Source organism: Lycium ferocissimum, chromosome 8 (assembly GCF_029784015.1).
Source record: "Lycium ferocissimum isolate CSIRO_LF1 chromosome 8, AGI_CSIRO_Lferr_CH_V1, whole genome shotgun sequence".
Taxonomy (NCBI): Eukaryota; Viridiplantae; Streptophyta; class Magnoliopsida; order Solanales; family Solanaceae; genus Lycium; species Lycium ferocissimum.
This window is the reverse complement of record NC_081349.1, coordinates 32,688,555-32,708,769: the sequence shown is the minus strand read 5'-3', so window position 1 is coordinate 32,708,769 and position 20,215 is coordinate 32,688,555. Positions and strand designations below refer to the sequence as shown.

The following is a 20,215-nucleotide window of genomic DNA, read 5'->3' as shown; positions in this document are numbered from 1 at the left end:
ATTTTTACCCGAATTCAAGAACTTGATTTTAGTGTTCGATATCTGTTTTGGGACCCGATTAATGACACCAAGGCATATTAAAGGGAAAAGTGTTCTTTATCAAAAAATTTCTCATTCACAAAACTTTAACTCGAGACCGCAGAAGGATGGAGGAATCTTGTTCATCTCACTGGATACCCGTGGTTAGATGCTAGAATTCAAGAACTTTATGTATGTATTTATCATATTTTTTTTCTTTTAGATGTTATAAAACTACAGTTGTGAATTGTTTTATTATTATTTTAGATATACTAGTATAAAGAAGATGTAATATTTTCAAGATTTCAGACAAATTGAAGATCTGAATATATACTGAATCATCTAGTATATTGTAGATGTCAATGAAACGTCAAACCAATTTATTGTATTATTTCGTTTGATCATTTGAAGAGTTTATGAGAATGACAAAATTTGACTTTAACATTTTCCTTTTCGTTGGCCATAAGCTCATTATAACTTGGTTAGTTGGTTATACTTGGTTAGTTGGTTATACTCTTTCTTAGTTCTCTTACAATTTTCTCAATACTACTTGAGAATTCAAATATAAACACTGACATTAATTAAAGCCATTGTTCAGTATTCTAAGCTCTGAACTGCAGGAAAGAAAAGAGAGGAGAGCAGGAAGGTTTCTTTTTTTTTGTTGGGGTGGGTTGGGGGGGGGGGTTGGCGTAGGGGTTGGGAGGTGGGACCAGCTTGGAAGTAAGGACAAAAGGTTAAATGTGGTGGATCATGTGATTAGTTAATTGCTTTTGTTAGAAGTGATTAGTTGGGACTTAGCTTAGAGAGGATTTCTTCATGAGTCTAATCGTTAACTATTCAAAATTTATAGGTCCAACTAACTCATTATCAATTTATTTGTATGTATGACAATAATATATATATATATATCAGAGCACCTAGAAGATACTAGTAATTCTTCAAAAAGTGAAATTTGTAAAATGATAAATCATTATGACAACTAACTCATTATCAATTTATTTGTATGTATGACAATAATATATATATATATATATATATATATATATCAGAGCACCTAGAAGATACTAGTAATTCTTCAAAAAGTGAAATTTGTAAAATGATAAATCAGACCTCGATGACTACAAAGTAAAGTTGACATGATAATGTAAATATTTATTACACCATTAGTAAATATTAATTAAACTCAATTCAGATTATGTTGAATAAGTCCAATAATGAAGGTAAAACACTCCTAAATTCGATCCGAGATCTTCAATTAAGAGTGAAAGAATTCCAAACGGAAGAATGAAAAACTCTTAATAAAAAATGATTTCCAATGCTTCATGCGGCACAAATTCAAATTAATTAGACTAAGTTCGATTATACAGTGCATAAACAAAACCTTTGTATGATTTTTACTCGATACTAAGCTGACATCCACGTTGAAAGTTGAACGACTGATACAATTATGGGATTGATAAACTTTAATTTTCGGTTTTTAAAAATGGATACATCGAGAAAAAAAAAAAGTGAATATAGTTTGTATTTATTGATCCATGAGGAACATATTGTGCAAAGATATAAACATTGTGCTTAAACATATCCCTTAAACATTGAGATGATTTTATCCCTGTTAACAAATCAGTCTATAGTATGTAAAACTGTCCACAGCTTAAAGAGCTATAGTTTGAACTCATGAGAGAGAGAGACACACTTCATTTGATTGATTAAAGAAGCTCTTTTTAACTACTAGTGTAATTTAATTAGATGCAACAAGTTACTTAAACTCTTTTTAAGGTTATCAACTCACGCTGATCGTAAACAGTTACAAGTAATTAGCACTTGAAATTTGATAGTGTAAATGAACTACATTATACTATCAGTATATAGAGACAAAACCTCGACTAATTTAACAATGTAAATATGTTTTTTGTAGAATGAGTATATGATTACTTTATTATATAGAGACTAAACCTCAAATCTCAAATACTGTGGACTAGTCCAAATTTTTAAAAAATAAATAAATAAATAAATCAAATTTCCAATCTAGACAAGTGGACTAGTACAAGTGCACACGTACTACTTAAATAGGTCAAGATCATACCAAATTCTTGTGATTAACTTAAATGATTGTCCAACTACACGTGCTACGTAGCTAGTAATTTCCTTTGATTTGACAAGTGATTGGTCGAAAGTTTTGAAAATATTACTAAGTACTATTTACGTATATCATAAGTTTATTATATATATCTATATATATATATATATATGAACAAGTCTAATCATAATCAAATTTGGATTTGACTTTGAACTCTTATGGTCTAAGTAAATTGACTCGACACAAATTAAAGGCACATGCAAATGCAATCATACTTAACGCCTAACATTTTGTCATTGAAGGAGTAAACTTCATTACGGGTCCCTAGAATATTTCAAGAAAAAGAAAGAAAAAAAGTGGATTACCAACTATTAGTTGAACAAGATTAATATTAACTAATCAAAAATCACCTCTAATAAAGTAGCCTCTAGAAATGACATTACACCATAAGCTATTTTTATGGAATAAAGAGGATAAAACTAGAGAGTGGGTGCGAGATAGTGTGTTCAGCGAATAAAACAGACTTAAAATAATAATAATATTATTAATGTTAGAGTTACTACTTGATTATGCATATCTATTGATTTAACAGTAGGCATATACAACATCGTTATGATACTGACATTAATATTTACACCAACCCAAGAGATTCAGTCACAAGAATTACAAAATAAAGTACATAAAAAATATCTATCACCTAAAACACGGTTAACTGATTAAATTATATATGCAAAACACGTGCTTTGCTTTCATTTGCTAGGTGCAAACACGGGTTATGATAAGTTTTCCAACTTGTAGCTCTATGAGCACAATGAATACGATGAACTTCATGTGTAGAAGAAAATCATGTCTACTTTCAGCTGGATGCACATGAAAAATAACAACTTTTTCACTATTTTCAAAGAAATCTTGAGCAAATTTTCAAACACAAAGTTGGGAGAGGATAACTGTAGGAATGATTCAATTAAAACTAGCATGTCCCCAATGAAATAGTCAAAGTGTGCGTAAGCTGGTCCGAACACTACTATTATAAGAAAATAAAAATAATTTTCAGCCAAAAGCTAGAGGTATCTAACAGTGACCCTGCAAGCACAACACTACCAAAAAGGAGGACAAGACACATCCAAATGGTTTGAGTGTAACAACTCCTACATAAACGGCAGCCGGATACTGTCTTAACACCAAATATATGAAGAAAATAATTTGATCGAATTCGGTTCATGAGTATTCACCTCTTATGCAAGGGCTTAAAGATGTAATCTGGCAACAAAAAATCAATACATACACAGATTATCCATCCATATTTTTCTACACATTTATGGTTGATCTTGGTAGGAACACATGCCTGAACTGAGATTTAGGGCTGCGATTTTATCCACTAACCGAGCATATAAGTTGAGAAAATCAAAGTCTCTGCTTGATATAGAGAAACTAGCGGAGAATATTTGTTGCCACCAAAGAACTTCCTGCTCTCTTGCAATTATAAATTACATAAGCAACCAATGAGACTTCGTAGGACGACACGACTCTTGCTGTCTCAAATCTGACCAGTTCCTAGAGGCTGCCTTGAAGTGTCACCTGAAGCCCAAGCTTGATAGTCCTTCACTAGCTGGATGCAAGAAACCCAGTGCATTAAAAAGCCAGATCTTCAGTACACAAAAGTGGAAGCAGTCTTAAAGAGGACTACTTGAAAAAGTGATGTACATTCTCTTGCAGGTTAAGAATCACGAATTCTGAAACACAGGAAAGATCTAATTTTACAGCTAAACACCAAAATTAGAGTTCAGCTGATGTAATTTATAATCACACATTCACACCCACAATGAGAAAGAAAGACAACTCACAGAAACCCAGAACTCCATCATAGTTAAGAGTTTACATTGGATTAGATTTTCTAGTATGTACTTATCCACTCAGTTTTATCAATATTTCATTTCACCTTAATCCATACCACTAGACTTGTTACCAAGTCTAACTGAGTTAACTGGTTGCTAACGGTAGCCTTCGGAACCTCCCCGTTCAAGAACCACATTCTACGGATACAGATTGTATTTGGCAAGTCATTCCTAGCGATCAGATTTCATCTCTTGTCAATCTTGGCACAATTTCTCTGTCCCTTTTGTTCTTCTTTCCTGTGTCTTTGACACCTCTCTCTCTGTTTTCCTTATTTTCTTATTAGGCAAAACTTTCTTGATGGATAGAAAATTTTCTAGGACCAATTATACAATAAGCATACCCTTTCATTGAGCTATTTAGACCAAAGAAAATGATCTCAACCATGTCGCATTAGGAAGGGCAGAAATATTCCCACTACAAAGATAAAAAGGAGACATGTCTAAGCCAAATAAGTGCTTTAAAATAATAATGAAGGAAAAAAGATAATAAACGTATCAACAACGCCCCAGTCTAAGCAAAACCTGAAAGATGTATCCACGTAAAAATATCACATTTGATGAATCCAATCAGATGGTAGTTCTCCATCAATTAAAAGGATGTATTAATTACGTACTTTACCTTAATACCATTAGGGAGTAGCAGCTACATGCCTCCCAATACAGCCTAATATGGAGTTTGCACAACCAGATAATCAAAAAATTTGTGCTTGTTACTTTTTGTAATGTTTTAATATGACTTGTGATAGTAGTAAACAATTGTAACTTTGCTTTGGTAATAAAGATGAAGAATGTGAGGAAGATGGTGATGAAAGAAAAGAAAGTAACAATAAAACACAGTGAAAAATGAAGAGATAAGTGTCAAATATAAAAGTGACAAGAAGATTAAACCGGCACTGTAAGTCTTTATTGGAATTCAATAACCACCTTAACGGAAGGGACTCTAGCATTTAGAGAGTTGGCACAGGGAAATGACAAGAAAAGTAGCTCCAATAGTTTGAAGGGTCACTGTACAAGAACAAAATTTACAGAAAGCTAACTGTCAAGAACAAGTAAAGCGGACAATGAACAAACAAACCTGTGCCATAAACCTAGGAAGCATGATCTTTAGTATCTGATCTAGGACCTGAGCACCAGTTGATTCAATTGCCGGCACTGGAATTGCTTGAAATGCAAAGGGAATTTCAATGTTAACCTGCATAAATAGTCAATCAGAACAGATACAAACTCACCAATATTGTAATGTTTTTCCTTCTATTGCAATGTGGGCAAGCAGCCATTACCTCAATAACAGCATCTGAAGTCAGCTGCTGCAAAGGTGAGTCACTTCGCTTGCTGTCATAAGATATTTTGTTCACCATAGAAGCTGCATGCCCATACTAAATCAGTGTCAAAGCACTCCTGAAAAGAATTATGTAATAAAATTCAGAATTGACACACACACGAACTGAGCAACACTGTAGATGGCAACTTGTCACATCATGTTCTTTTACCAAACAAAGAAGAGACCAGTTCACCTCGAGGAACACCGTCATAAACCACTAAATTAAAAACAATCACATGCTGACTTCAATCATGTTACACGATTACATCAAATTATCTATTTGTCTTTACAATGTTCACAACAGGAATCTCTTACTGACAGCTTATCAACACAACTTAGAATATAACTAGTGGAAGTTATGCAACATGTTAAAGCTGCGTTTTCACCGAACTTGAACTTATGAGATCATCAAGTTTTCCTCCCCAAGTCGATGCAGAAGCAAATTATTCGTTAATGACGGTTAGAATCCTGGATTAACCTTAAAGCAAGAAACTAACTTATGCTACGTCACCTTTCAGGCAGTACAAAAGTTGCCTACTTTGAAGAAAAGGATGACAAATGCAACTATTTCAGCTAGTAGAAATGGTGCACTTAACTGACAGACGGCACTAAAGCATCCATCCTCTAAACAGGACGTTTTTCCTTTTGATGAGCAGCAGGACTAAGATTACATTGTAGTTCTCAGAAGATCACGGACCTCTACTGTCACTTCACAGATCCATTATTGAAAGAGAAAAACACATTTTCTGATTTTATCTCTATTATTTTACAAATTACATGTCAGGAAAAAAGAGATTGAATGGATTTAAGTAGACAATTATGAATAGTTAATAGGAAAAAAATCTTGCAATGGACATTTCTACTCCAACATTTTATTTATTTGTCCAATGTGCTTTGACTCCCAGACAATTCATAAGCATAAGTGAAAATACAACAGCCACGAAGAAGAATTTGTTGCAACCAGGAAAGGGTAATCTGGTTCTAAATGCAGTTTTTCACCTTTATGGACCAATAAAAAACAAATAAATGAAATTGCAGCCTGATTGAAGCAGCGCATAAAAAATGCAGGTTCTTTGAATTCAAAGGTTACATATTCCATTTTTTAAGAGACTAATATATATTCAAAATGATAGAAATAGCACTTAAAAGACTACATACCATCAAATTTATCATTTTGGGCGACCACAATAGGAGATCCCTCTAGCTGAGAATCAAACAATACAAGTAATAGCACGATTAGATAACCATAAATTAGTAGAAATGTTAAGCAAATGCAAAATGAGTTAATAAGTATTAAGAAAATGCAATGTACCTTGCAAGACAACAGCTTGATACAACATCCATCAGGCTGCTCCTCAACTCTAACCAACAAAACAGGACAAACTTCAAATGCAAAGAACTTGAACCTATACACGTAACACCTGAACGTACTATCATCCACTCGTTCAATCCTCTCCGCATCCAACACCGAGTATTGGCTCGCTGGCAAGCTCATATACTCCCCTAAATCAACCAAAAAAAAAAAAATAGAAAATCTCAACAAATATCTCCTTTAAGCCAAGGGTCTATCGGAAACAGCCTCTCTACCCCGCAAAGGTAGAGGTAAGGTCTGCGTACATCCTACCTTCCCAGACCCCGCTTGTGGGATTACACTAGGTATGTTGTTGTAGAAAATCTCAACATATAATAACAATACCAACATTCGCTGCTTCAAATAATCAATCAACTCGGATTACACTTCGTGTAAAGTTAACTACTACTCCCTCCATTTCAATTTATGTGAACCTTTTCGGAGTACGAGGGTCAAACTTTATAACTCTGACTGTGAATTTTGACATAGATTTTTGAAGTTTGTAAAAATAAAATTTATATATTTAGAAACTATATAAAAAGTACTATAAGTCATGATAATTTATAATTCAAATAATTTAGAAAAAATATAAGAAAAATGTGGTCAAAGAAACACTTGTAAACTCCCCAAATAGTAAAAGGTTCACATAAATTGAAACAGAGGGAGTACTTTTTTCCTTATCTCCAACACCGAGTACTGCCTCGCCGCCAAGGTCAAATACTCCAGTAAATCAACCAAAAAGTAATAAAAAATGGAAAAACTCACCAAAGAGAAATAACATCAACATTCACTGCTTCAGATAATCAATCAACTAGGATTATGCTTTGTGAAATTAGAGCTAACTACTTTTTTTTTTTTTTTTCCTTATCTCCAACACCAAGTGCTGGCTCACCGGCATGCTCAAATACTCAATAAAATCAACCAAAAAACAAAAGAACTCACGAAAGTAAAACAATATCAACAGTCACTACTTTGAAAAATCAAACAACTTGGAGTATATCTCGTCAGCAAGCTCAAATATTTAAACAGTTAAGAATTCTAGAATCGTCACTGCTTCAATTAATTAATCAACTTGGAATAAGCACTTTGTAAAATTCATTTTAACAACTTAAACAGTAAAAAGTAGAATGTTCGCGAAACTTACTTAGTGGAAAATCTTAAGAAATAGAACAAGGGCAAAGGTGCAAATATACCCCTCAATTTTGCGATTTAGAGCAGATATACCCTTCGTTACAAAAATGGTGTATATATACCCCTGCCGTTATAAAATGGTGCAAATATACCCCTGCCGTTACAAAATGGTGCAAATTTACCCTTTTGGCAGACGGGAGTTTTTTTAAAAAAATCATTTAGGTTATTTTTTACTTTAAAAAAAGGCCACGTGACTTTCAAAAAAGGCTACCTATATTATTTTAATAGACATATTTTTCTAAAGCTATGGTAATTTCTTTTTCTGGTGTTTTGAAGTATGGTTCGTTTAAAAAAATATCTCCGTGACTTTAAAAAAAAAAATAAGTCACCCATTTTTTTAAACAAATCAGGCCCAACCCATCAGAAAAAAAAATTACTATATGGCTTTAGAAAAGTATGCCTACTAAAAAAAAAAATTAGACTTTTTTTTAAAGTCACTGACATTTTTTTAATTAAAAAAACCGTCAGCGAAAAGGGTATAATAATAACAGTAATTGCTTCAAATAATCAATCAACTTGGATTATATCTCACTACTCTAACTTAATCAAAAAAAAAAAATCACTAAATAAGAACAATATCAACAGTCACTGCTTCAAATAATCAATCAAATGCTCTACAAAATTGAACTTAACTACTTAAACAGTAAAAAAAAAAAAAAAGTAGAAAATAAAGTGTTCAACAAAATTATTTAGCGGACAAAACTTATGAAATAACAACAATAGTAACAGTAATTTCTTCAATTACAGTTTACTTATAGAGTAAAAGATAGAATGTTGTAGAAACTTACTTAACGGACGTTGAAGTTGCTTAACAGATAATGACTCTTTACGTCGAGCAATAAATCTAGCTTTAGGAGCAGTAGAATCAGCTGTAACGCGAAACATTGTAGAGAATCTGCTAGGGTTTTTGTATTGGAATGAAATGTAACTTAGATTTGTTAACGAAGCCATTGATTTTTTATTTTATTTTTCAGCAAAAAAAAATGGAGAGATTTTGTTGGTTTTTCTAATTTGTTTAATGGTTTGTTGAGATGTGAGGTTGAGGATAAGCTATAGAGTGTGGTCAGGATTAGAATATGTCATCAAAGAAAAAAAGGCGTATTTTAGCAAAGGAGATAAAGGCCCATTTTAGCACGTGGGATTGACCCGTGCCGAAGAAAAATTTTCCACGTGGCAGCTGATTTATTAATTTTTTTAAAAATATATTTTGATAAATAGTTGGTGTCAGTTCTAATTTAGGTAGTAACGTAAAGAATTGATAGTTCAGGTAGTAAACTCGGGGTATTTTTTACCATTATCTTTTACTCTTTCTGTCTCAATATATGTGGCACGTTTTGCTTTTCGAGAATCAATTTGACTAAATTTTAAAACTAAATTGGATTAGATTAACTTATAATTTTAAGATTAAAATTTATATATTTGAAAATTACACGAAAAATACAACAATTTGTAACTTTCCTCATATCAATTCGGTAAAAAAATACATCTTAAAATATTGATCAAAATTTATGCGTTTGAATCTCAAAAAACGAAAAGTGTCTCATAAATTGGGACAGAAGGAGTAATTTTTTAAAGGAAATCCAATTAATTACTTTTATTATCCGTGTAGGATGCCATTTGGCACAATTTTTAAACAAAAAACGAAAGTGTACACCATGCATTATAAGATATTAGTTGGTTATAGTTCAACTAGGAAACGCAAACTCACGATAGTTCAGGTAGAAAACTCACAAAAATACAAAGACACTTCAAGTGTGTATTTTACCATTATCTCAGAAGAAAATGGAAAATAGAATGTTGGAGAAACTTACTTAGCGGACGTTGAAGTTGCTTAACGGATAGTGACTCTTTACGTCGGGCAATAAATCTCGCTTTAGGAGCAGTAGAATCAGCTGTAATGCGAAATGTTTTAGAGAATCTGCTAGGGTTTTTGTATTGGAATGAAATGTAACTTAGAAGAAGAAGAAGAAGAAGAAGAAGAAGAAGAAGAAGAAGAAGTAGTTAAGCTCATCAAAGCCATTGATTTTTTCAGCACAAAAAAAAAAATGGAGAGATTTTGTTGGTTTTTCTAATTTGTTTAATGGTTTGTTAAGATATGAGGCTGAGGATAAGCTATAGAGTGTGGTCAGGATTAGAATATGTCAAAAACAACAACAACATACCTAATGAAATCCCACAATGTGGGGTCTAGGGAGGGTAAAGTGTACGCAGACCTTACCCCTATCTTGGAAGATAGGAGGTCATTTCGAAAGACCCCGGCTCAAGAGAAAACACAACGAGAAAGGTTAGATAAGCACAAGCAGCTCAAAGCAAAATGCAAATGAAATTAAAGAAAGCGAATAAGTCAAGAAGAAAGCGTCCGAAAAAAAGAAGCAGTAGCTACCATAGATAAATAAGATAATCGAAGTACAAGAAACAACATATAGTAGCAAGAATCAAAGGACAATAGACTATAGATCGAAACAGCGACTACCTACTAGCCTTCTACCCTAATCTGAGTTCTTTATAACCTTCTATCTAAGGTCATGTCCTCGGTAAACTGAAACTGCGCCATGTCCTGTCTCGGCACCTTTCCCCAATATTTTTTCGGCCTACCCCTACCTCTTCTGAAACCATCCATAGCTAACCTCTGACACCTCCGCACTGGGGCATCTGTGCCTCTCCTCCTCACATGCCCAAACCATCTCTGTCTCGCTTCCCTCATCTTGTCCTCCACTGATGCTACTCCAACCTTATCCCGGATATCTTCATTCCTAATCCTATCTCGCCTGGTGTGCCCACACATCCATCGCAACATTCTCATTTCCGCAACTTTCATCTTTTGGACGTGAGAGCTTTGACCGCCCAAAGATTTCGCTTCGTACAACAAAGTCGGTCTCACAACCACTTTGTAGAACCCGTCTTTAAGTTTTGGTGGCACCTTCTTATCACACAAAGACTCGAAGCAAGCCTCCATTTCATCAATCCTGCACTAATACGATGTGAGACATCATCGTCAATATCCCCATTTTCTTGTATAATAGACCCAAGATATTTGAAACTTCCTTTCTTTGGGATGGCCTGGGTACCAAGCCTCATTCCACGCCAGGCTCATGTGTCACGTCACCGAACTTGCACTCCATGTACTCTGTTTTGGTCCTACTCAACTTGAACCCTTTAGACTTCAGAGTTTGTCTCCAAACCTCCAGCTTAGCGTTCACTCCGCTGCGTAGCTCGTCAATCAAGACTACGTCATCCGCAAATAACATACACCATGGCACCTCACCTTGAGTTTGTCGCGTCAAACAATCCATCACTAAGGCAAATAAAAATAGGCTAAGAGCTGATCCCTGGTGCAACCCCATCTCCACTGGGAAGTGCTCCGAGTCTCCTCCCACTGTCCTTACCCTGATCTTGGCTCCCTCATACATGTCCTGGATCGCCCTAATGTACGTTACAGGTACACCTCTGGCCTCTAAGCATCTCCGTAAAACCTCTCTTGGCATTTTATCGTAAGCCTTTTCTAGGCGATAAAAACCATGTGCAAGTCCTTCTTCCTCTCCCTATACTGCTCCACCAGTCTCCTCACAAGATGGATGGCTTCTGTAGTCAAGCGCTCCGACATGAATCCAAACTGGTTCTCTGAAATGGACACGCCTCTTCTCACCCTCATCTCCACCACTCTTTTCCCACACTTTCATAGTATCGGCTTTAGCTCGATCCTCTATAGTTGCTTTGCAACTTTTGAACATCACCTTTGTTCTTATGCAAAGGAACCATCATACTCCACCTCCATTCCTCGGCATCTTCGCCATCTTAAAAATAATATTAAACAATCAAGTCAACCACCCAAACCCGCCCTCGCCCGCACTTTCTTCCAAAACCTCCCCGGGATCTCGTCATGCCCGAAGCGCCCCTCTTCCCCGCGCATCTGCGAACAACACCCTTAACCTCCTCCACCTTTATACTCCTACAATACCCAAAATCGCGACGCCTCTCAGAGTACTCCAAATCTCCCAACACAATGTCTCTATCTCCTTCCTCGTTCAAGAGTTTATGGAAGTATGACTGCCATCTCCGTCTAATGAGAGCTTCCTCCACCAATACTTTGTCATCCTCATCCTTGACGCACTTTACTTGATCCAGGTCCCGTGCCTTTCTCTCCCTCGCCCTGGCTAGCCTGAACAACTTCTTATCCCCGCCTTTGTCCTCTAATTCTGCATATAGACGTTCGAAAGCTGCCGTTTTTGCCGCCGAAACCCGCCAACTTCGCTTCCTTTCTCGCAATCTTATACCTTTCCCTATTCGTCCGCTTCTCCTCATCATCTTTGCTGTCTACCAATTCGCGCACGCCACCTTCTTTGCTTCCACCTTCCCCTGGACTTCTCCATTCCACCACCAGTCCTCTCGTCGCCCACCACGGCGACCTCTTCGAGACCCCAACATCTCTAGTCGTTCCCCACAATGCGGCTCGTCGTCATATCCCACATACACTCGTGCCCCCCTACTCTCCCAAGCCCACATAGCCATCAACTTCTCCCCCATCTCCTGGGCACTCGACAAAGTCAGACTCCCCCACCTGATCCTTAGCCGCTAATCCACGACCCTCTTCTTCTTCTTCCTCATAATCTCTAAATCCATCACCAAAAGCTTATGCTGGGTCGTAAGATCCTCACTCGGAATGACCTTGCAGTCTTTACAAAGACCTTTATCCTCTTTTCTAAGGAGCAAACCCATTTTGGCACGTGGGATTGACCCGTGCAGAAGCAAATTTTCCCATAAAATTTTCCACGTGGCAGCTAATTCATTATTTTTTTCGAGGTATATTTTGATAAATAGTTGGTGACAGTTATGATTTAGTAGTAACGCAAACAACTGATAGTTCAGGTAGTAATCTCAATACTTTTAGGGCTGTTTTTTACCATTATCTCTTACTCCCTCCATCCCAGTTTATGTGGCAGTTTTCGCTTTTCGAGAGTCAATTTAACTAAAGTTTGAAGCTAAATTGGATTAGGTTAACTTAAAATTTTAAGATTAAATTTTATATTTTAAAAACTACATAAAAAGTATTATAATTTACAACTTTTCTCATATCAATTTGGTGAAAGATATATTTTGAAATGTTGGTCAAAATCATTAATTTTTTTTCAGCAAATAGAGATTTGGTTGGTTTTTCTAATTTGTTTAATGGTTGTGAGCATAGAGTGTGAGATGTGAGGTTAAGTTACACGAGTGTGGTCACAATTAGAATATGTCGACAAAAAGCGCATTCTAGCTTAAGGGATATAAAAGGCGCATTTAGCTTAAGGGGTAAAGGTGCATTTTTGCTGATGGGATTGACCCGTGATGACTTTCCACTTCCCAAGAAGAGGAAAAATAAATATAAAGTGCATAAAACAATAGTGCAGGATACTTATAGATTGTTACGGGATGAAGATTAATTTAGGAGAATTATTATAAGTTAATTACTCCAACCATTCACTTTTCCTTATCCATTATATTAAAAGTAAATTTTCATTTTTATTTGTCTACAAGAAAGAAAAACATTTTTTGTTATTTTACTCTTAAAATTAATTACTCATTTTCAAATTATTTTTTAAATCTATTAAGATTATATACCAATTAATATGAGTAGTATGATATACTTCCTTTATTAATTTTGAAGAAACGTGCGAAGTCAAAAGTAAATAAGTAAAAATGGACACAGGGAGTAATAAAAAAGAATTACACAAGTATTACATCATAAAAAGGTTTTAATGAAGTAGTAAATATTTTCCAATTCTTAATTGGATATTTCAAATTCGAGTTGTAAAATAAAATCGCCTTTTTAATAGAATTTTTTATTCTCCAACTTTTCAATGTGAACCGAATTAATTGAATCCTAAAGGTGTGAATCGAATCCTAAAGAAAACATAGAAAGAAATTATTATTCAATAAGGTATTAGAGCCTGTTTGGATGGGCTTTTTAAAAAAATGGATTTATAAAGTAAAAAACCTTAGTTGTTTTAAATAAGGTAAGTGAAAACTAATTATTTTTGTTTTTATTTAAACATAAAAATAAATTTATACCAAAACTAATTTCCTAAAAATACCTAAAATATTCTATTTTATGCTCTTACAATTGAACAACATTCTTACTATCAAAGGAGTTGTTACTCGATTATTGTGCACTATTTTGTTTTACTTTATATATCTGTAAGAAAGCATTTTATTTTTAAAATTGAGACTAGATTCTCATAGCTTGAACCTCTTCTTTGTTGCAAATTAATGAATACTATAAAATTTAAATCTCGTAAAAACTACTCCTTGGTCAATGCAATACCAGAAACCAGATATTGTATTAATTATCTTAAAAGTCTAACATAAACTAAATAATGCAAAGTACACAAATTATGAATCAGCAATAAAAAAGTTAATCTTTATGGAAAATGGAGTGAGTGAACCTTATTAATAAAAAGTTTCTCGTTTGCAAACCGAAATTTATACTATATCAACAGTTAAATTTATACCAAAACTAATTTCCTCAATTACCTAAAATATTCTACAATTATGCTCTTACAATTGAACAACATTTTAGAAATATATAAAAGGCGCATTTTAGCTTACAACTTTTATTCATTTATCTAATACCCGACAAATCTGACTTTTATAATACCAAACATGTATAGTGAGTACAAAAGCCAACAGAAAATACCTACACCAAATCAAGACATCAAATATGTCTTATCAAATTGCCAGACATTCTTGGATATCAAATACACACAGAGGTTATCTTAAATACGCTACTAATAGCCAGACGTTCTTCGATATCAAATACACATCAAATCACGGAAAAAAATTAAGAGATTAAACAGATCTTGTACCCTGATGATATATATAAAAAAAAATATGTTTCAAAAAAAAAAATCACTAAAATACACCACCAATTTAAAATAATTAAAAGAAACTCAAAATCAAGCAAAGATCAATGGAGAAAACTGGAAATTTCATTCCTAACTAGTAGTCCATCACAAAGCGGTTCAATTAAAGCAACCTAATTAAACTATTTTTACATCCACAAAACGCTAATTAAACACTTAGCGTTCATTCTCAAATATATCATTAATAAAGCTGTTCATTATTCCCATAGCTTTGCTAGATATACCAATATCTGGATTTACCTGCTTCTAACACCTTAAAAATCTAGATCTAGTAGGTAAAATACACTGCCAAATTCAAATAATTTAAAAAAAAAAAATTCAAAATCAAAATCAATGAAGAAAACTAGAAATTTTCATTCATAATAAGCAATCCATTACAAAAGCAAACTACATACTCTTCCAGAACAGAACATTAATCTAACACCTTAAACCAACTCAGCCATCTCAACCCTAAAAACACACTTAATTAAACTAAATTTACATCCACAAACCCTAAAAATTAAGAACTAGTAAATTTCGTAACAGCTTTTGTTCCTTCCGAAACAGCATGCTTAGCCAATTCACCAGGAAGTACCAACCTAACAGCAGTTTGAATTTCACGCGAAGTAATCGTAGGCTTTTTGTTGTAACGAGCAAGTCTAGAAGATTCCTGAGCAAGCTTCTCAAATATATCGTTAATAAAACTGTTCATTATTCCCATAGCTTTGCTGGATATACCGATATCAGGATGAACTTGCTTCAACACCTTAAAGATGTAAATCTTGTAAGTTTCAACTGATTTCTTGGATCTCTTTTTCTTCTTATCTCCGGCAGCAGCGGCGTCTTTGGGAAGTTTTTTTCCTGCCTTTGGTTTCTTCTCTGCTGGAGTTTTCTCGGCGGCTGGTTTCTTCTCGGCGGGCTTTTTCTCTGCTTTTGGTGCCATTGTTAGAAAACAGAAAGGGTAAATTTGGCAAAGGGTTTATGAAGTGAAATTGAAAGGTATTGTGTGATGAGAATATGAGGGGTGTTTGGGTTATATAGTGAGGAAGGATGGAGTTGTGATTGGTGGATGGGCAGTGACGCGGATCGTGAAGGAGAGCCGTTGATCTTGCTTTTTAATCAACGGTGGTTAGGGAATGGTTTTGTGATCCGGGTCATTTTTGTTGTACTCTACCTAATATGCCCCACTATTTTGAGAAGCGTAATAAAAGCGGAGTATTTTGATAAATTATTTACCTTCTCTGTGTTATATTAGTTGGTCACATTATTAAAATATTTGTTCATTTATAAAATTAAGATATAATTAATTTTTATTTTTTATTTTATTCTTAATATTAATTGTTTTTAAAGTAATCTATATTAATTAGAGTGCAATTTATTGAAGAGAGATAAAGGTAATATAGTAAAAATATATTTTTATTTATGATTTCTTAAAGAGCGTGTAAAGAGAGTGATCAACGGACCGAGGGAGTAAAAGATTAATCTTTTTTAATCTGCTAACTCTAATGAAAAGTAAAAATCCCTAGCGAAATGAGTCCATAAATAGTGAAAAGAATCTATTAGTCCACAAATAAATAGAAGAGTTATAAAACAAACAGAAACCTTATCAACCTGTTCGGACAAATTCAAAGAAGTTGTTTATATTTTTAGAAGTGTTTTTGGGAAATAACTTTTGGATAACTTTTGGATAGAGGAATTTGTGTTTGACCAATTTATTTTAAAAGTGCTTTTTAGATATTAGAGTAGTAATTTATGTCTGGTCAACTTCCAATACCAAATGCACATGTCAACAGGGGCGGAGCTAGTAAGGGCCAAGGATTGGCAAAAAACTACACTATACAATCAAATCTCTCTGTAACGGTACCCGCGTATAGCAGCACTTCTCTATAACAACCAAATTTTTTTGGAACCAATTTTTTATGCTATATTTTACTTCTCTATAGCAGCATTTCACCTATAACGGCAACTTTATAACAGTACACTCTTTGTAAAATTACCCCCATATAACAGCTATCTTCTTTTTTTGATAATATAATAATTAACCATCTTTATAAAAATAGAATATATATGATTACCAATAATAAGTATAAAGTTTTGATCATTCAATACACTATTTATGACAAAAAAATATCATATGAATATACGTATATCTTTTCATCATTAAATGATTTTCCTTCGTTATACAAAGTGTGATTAGACATAGAATTTGACAAATAAAAATTAGATTTTATGCATCTTTTTTACCTACAACAGCGAAGTATTATTTAAATGGCAATGCTATTATAGGTGTATAACAGCAATTCTCTATAACAGCTGAAAAATTTCGGACCCAACAATGTTGTTATAGAGAGGTTTGACTGTATATATAAGTTTTTTATGTATATATAGTAGATGTTAAACCCTCTTGACTGTTTCGTGTGTTTACTTATTTATATTTTTGAACTCTTATAGTAAAAATTCTGGCTCCGTCACTGCATGTCAAAGCATATGAAATTGAAAAGAATGAGACATGGAAAATACTTATTGAACTGTTTGGGGGCTTCTTCTTTTTTTCTTTTCGTTTATGCCTACAAGTTGTTCTCTATTAATAGAGATAAGGGTCAAAAATCACACTAGATAGTGTAAAAATTCCTATAAGTTGCAAACTAGATAGTAATAGTTTAAATAGTTTTCTCAACTTTCTTATAATTTTGATATAAAACTCAAAAAAAAAGTAATAGTTAGGCTCGTTTTTGACCCTTATCTCCTATTAATACTCCTATATGGCAATTGGCATGTGAATCCAACGCTAACTACTAGACAATATATGGCATGTTTAATCCAACAGTAACAAGATAAACAGTTCAAAGAATGAAGGTGAGCCGTAGATCTTACTTTTTAATCAACGGAGGTTAGAGATAGTTTTGTGATCCGGGTCATTTTTGTTGTACTCTACCCAATTTGTCAAACTCTGTTGAGAAGCGTGTTGAAATCTTGTTTAAGTAGGCGTTTGGCCACGAAAATAAAAGTAAAAGTCATTTTTTTGGGAATTTTTGGAGTTAGAGTTGGCCATAGTTTTTGCAAATAATAATTTGTCGTTAAAATGTACTTTTCAACAAGATTTTGATTGTGAAAAAAGTGAAATATAAGGTTTTCGTTGTTTTTCAAATACAACTTTAAGTTATATTTGGATTTTTCATAGCCAAACACTAATTTCTGAAAAAAGTGAATAATTCTTATGGCCAAACTGATCCTAAGTATTTTGATAAATCATCTAAAAGATTTTTCAAAAAGCAAAAAAAAATCAGCTAAAAGATTATGTGGAAAAAGTCTAACAGATTAACCTTATTTTCTTTGCTGGAAAAATGCCTAAAATGCACCCTAATGTTTGACATGTTTAACTATGACACACCCAACCTTTACGGGCGATCTATTACACCCCCCAGCCCCCGCCTTATTTTTCTGTATTTTTGTACCCTTTTTGGGCCATTTCTTACATGGGCATTTCAACACGAGGCAACAGCGCGTGAGGGCTTTTTTTTATCATGCCCACGTCAGCACCATGTCAGAATTTTTTCAAATTTTAGTCTTTTCCTTATTATTCATTTGATTTTTCTTTTATTAATTATATTTACACTAATTTAACTCTAATTAACCATTAAAATTATCCAATAATTTTATCTTCTTCATCACTAAACCATTCCACCACCACATCTCACCGGAAAGACCATATCCGCCGCCACCTCCATTATCTTCCTCAATTAACGGAAGATATATTTTCAATTTTATCTTCTTCCCTTTATCTTCCTCAATCAAAACCCATTTTCTTCCTCCATTAATACACCCACATTCCATTTCATCATCAAACATACATATCGTTTCAAGAAATCAACCTATTTGGGTTCAAGATATTTTATTTTTTTCTTTCCTTTATCTTCCTCAATTAAAACCTATTTTCTTTCTCCATTAACACACCCACATTCTATTTCATCATCAAACACACATATCTTTTCAAGAAATCAACCTATTTGGGTTCAAGATATTTTATTTTTTTTTTCTTTTTCTTTCCTTTATCTTCCTCAATTAAAACTCATTTTCTTCCTCCATTAACACACCCACATTCAATTTCATCATCAATCATACATATATTTTCAATAAATCAACTTATTTGGGTTCAAGAATCATGAAATTTTTAAAATTTTAAAGTGCAATTGAACAATAATTAAGTGGGTGACTGAGTGATGGAGGTGGTGTTGCGGTGGGGGCATTGGTTGTAGAAAAGTGGCGGTGAGAAGGGTAGTTGGTTGTGGTGGTGGCATTATCGCTGGCGAAGAAGGGTAGGGAGAGGGGAGACAGTGGTGGATCAAACATGGCTGAAAATAGTGAAATTAAAGAATCTATTTTTTTTTTTTCAAATTTTTGTTGCTGAATTTTTTATTCTAACAGTTGAAATTTTATTTAGTAAGTGATTCGATTTTCACTTTGGTTCAATTTCAGTTAGGGTTTGGTGATGTAAAGAAGAAAAATTGAAGAGACAATAGATTTGAATCAGTTGGAAAGAAAGAATTGAGCAAACTAAAAAAAATGACGACGAAGAAGACCTGAGCGCGTGTATCTCACCTAACACTAAAAAAGTGGGGGTAGTGTAAAAATAGCCGAAAAGGGGTACAAAAATACAGAAAAAATAAGGTTAGGGGGGTAATAGGTCGCCCGTAAAGGTTGGGTGTGTCATAATTAAACAGGTCAAACGTTAGGGTGCATTCTAGGCATTTTCTCTTTCTTTGTTCAACTCTAATGAAAAGAAAAAACGGAAATTTTTAAAAATATACGCTTTCGAAAATTATTACGCCATGTAGCTCAAAATATATATTACACAACATTATAACTGGGGGAGAAAGCATTATACATAATGTATCAACCTTGTATAAGATGTATAATAGTGTATAAAAGGTGTTTATAAACAAATATGAGCTGATTTGGGTAACAAACTCAAAGTATGAGCTACGTGGCGTAAATACTTTCAAAAATAGACATAAAACGTAATTTTCCCAAGTAAATTGAGTGGATTTACATATTACTAGTACAATATGTTTACAGATTTACTTTTACTATTGTGTTCATATATAACTTTGCTTGTGATATTTTTTAGGAAAGAAAACACCACAAATGTACGCAACAAATTTCTACATTAAAAAAAATGTATGTAAATTGAATTTGTTTTGATAATTGTATGTATCGATCCGAGATTTCAAAAGGCAAATGAAACCTTTTATGGTTTTTGTTCTCTTTTCAGTTTATCCCTTCAAGAAGTTCTCTAGTAATATCTGGCATGGGTGATCAAACACTAACTAATACAGAGTATTTGCATGTTTCACAAAGAAGGATTGACGAGTTTTAGGCTAATAAACTGCTGAATAAGGAATGTTCCTAATATTTTAGGTGAATCTCACGAACAAGAGCGGACAACAGTGAAAAGTTTTATAAATATAACACTAGCTCACGTGA

General features: G+C 33.7%; 2 protein-coding genes across 2 annotated transcripts; both read right to left on the bottom strand.

The window, feature by feature from the left end:
• Positions 1 to 3,226: 3,226 nt before the first annotated feature.
• LOC132066264 (uncharacterized) lies at positions 3,227 to 8,804 on the bottom strand. The gene is made up of 6 exons (XM_059459609.1): positions 8,642 to 8,804; positions 6,624 to 6,814; positions 6,470 to 6,515; positions 5,271 to 5,353; positions 5,066 to 5,182; positions 3,227 to 3,704 (listed from the first exon to the last, which is right to left on the bottom strand). The coding sequence occupies exons 1-6, from the start codon at positions 8,802 to 8,804 to the stop codon at positions 3,633 to 3,635; spliced, it is 672 nt and encodes a 223-aa protein (XP_059315592.1). The 3' UTR covers positions 3,227 to 3,632.
• A 6,282-nt stretch (positions 8,805 to 15,086) lies between these two features.
• LOC132068092 (histone H2B.3) lies at positions 15,087 to 15,725 on the bottom strand. The gene has a single exon (XM_059461564.1). It carries the CDS (start codon positions 15,672 to 15,674, stop codon positions 15,252 to 15,254), a length of 423 nt encoding a protein of 140 aa, XP_059317547.1. The 5' UTR covers positions 15,675 to 15,725; the 3' UTR covers positions 15,087 to 15,251.
• Positions 15,726 to 20,215: the final 4,490 nt, after the last annotated feature.

What these genes read in the sequence shown, in the direction of transcription:
- LOC132066264 (XM_059459609.1), bottom strand. Translation starts at nt 8,804, where the DNA reads ATGGCTTCGTTAACAAATCTAAGTTACATTTCATTCCAATACAAAAAC. An exon ending in TCAAGCTGTTGTCTTGCAAG is followed by an intron (nt 6,516 to 6,623) that starts GTACATTGCATT and finishes TTTGATTCTCAG; the next exon opens with CTAGAGGGATCTCCTATTGT. An exon ending in CCAAAATGATAAATTTGATG is followed by an intron (nt 5,354 to 6,469) that starts GTATGTAGTCTT and finishes ATGGGCATGCAG; the next exon opens with CTTCTATGGTGAACAAAATA.
- LOC132068092 (XM_059461564.1), bottom strand. Translation starts at nt 15,674, where the DNA reads ATGGCACCAAAAGCAGAGAAAAAGCCCGCCGAGAAGAAACCAGCCGCC.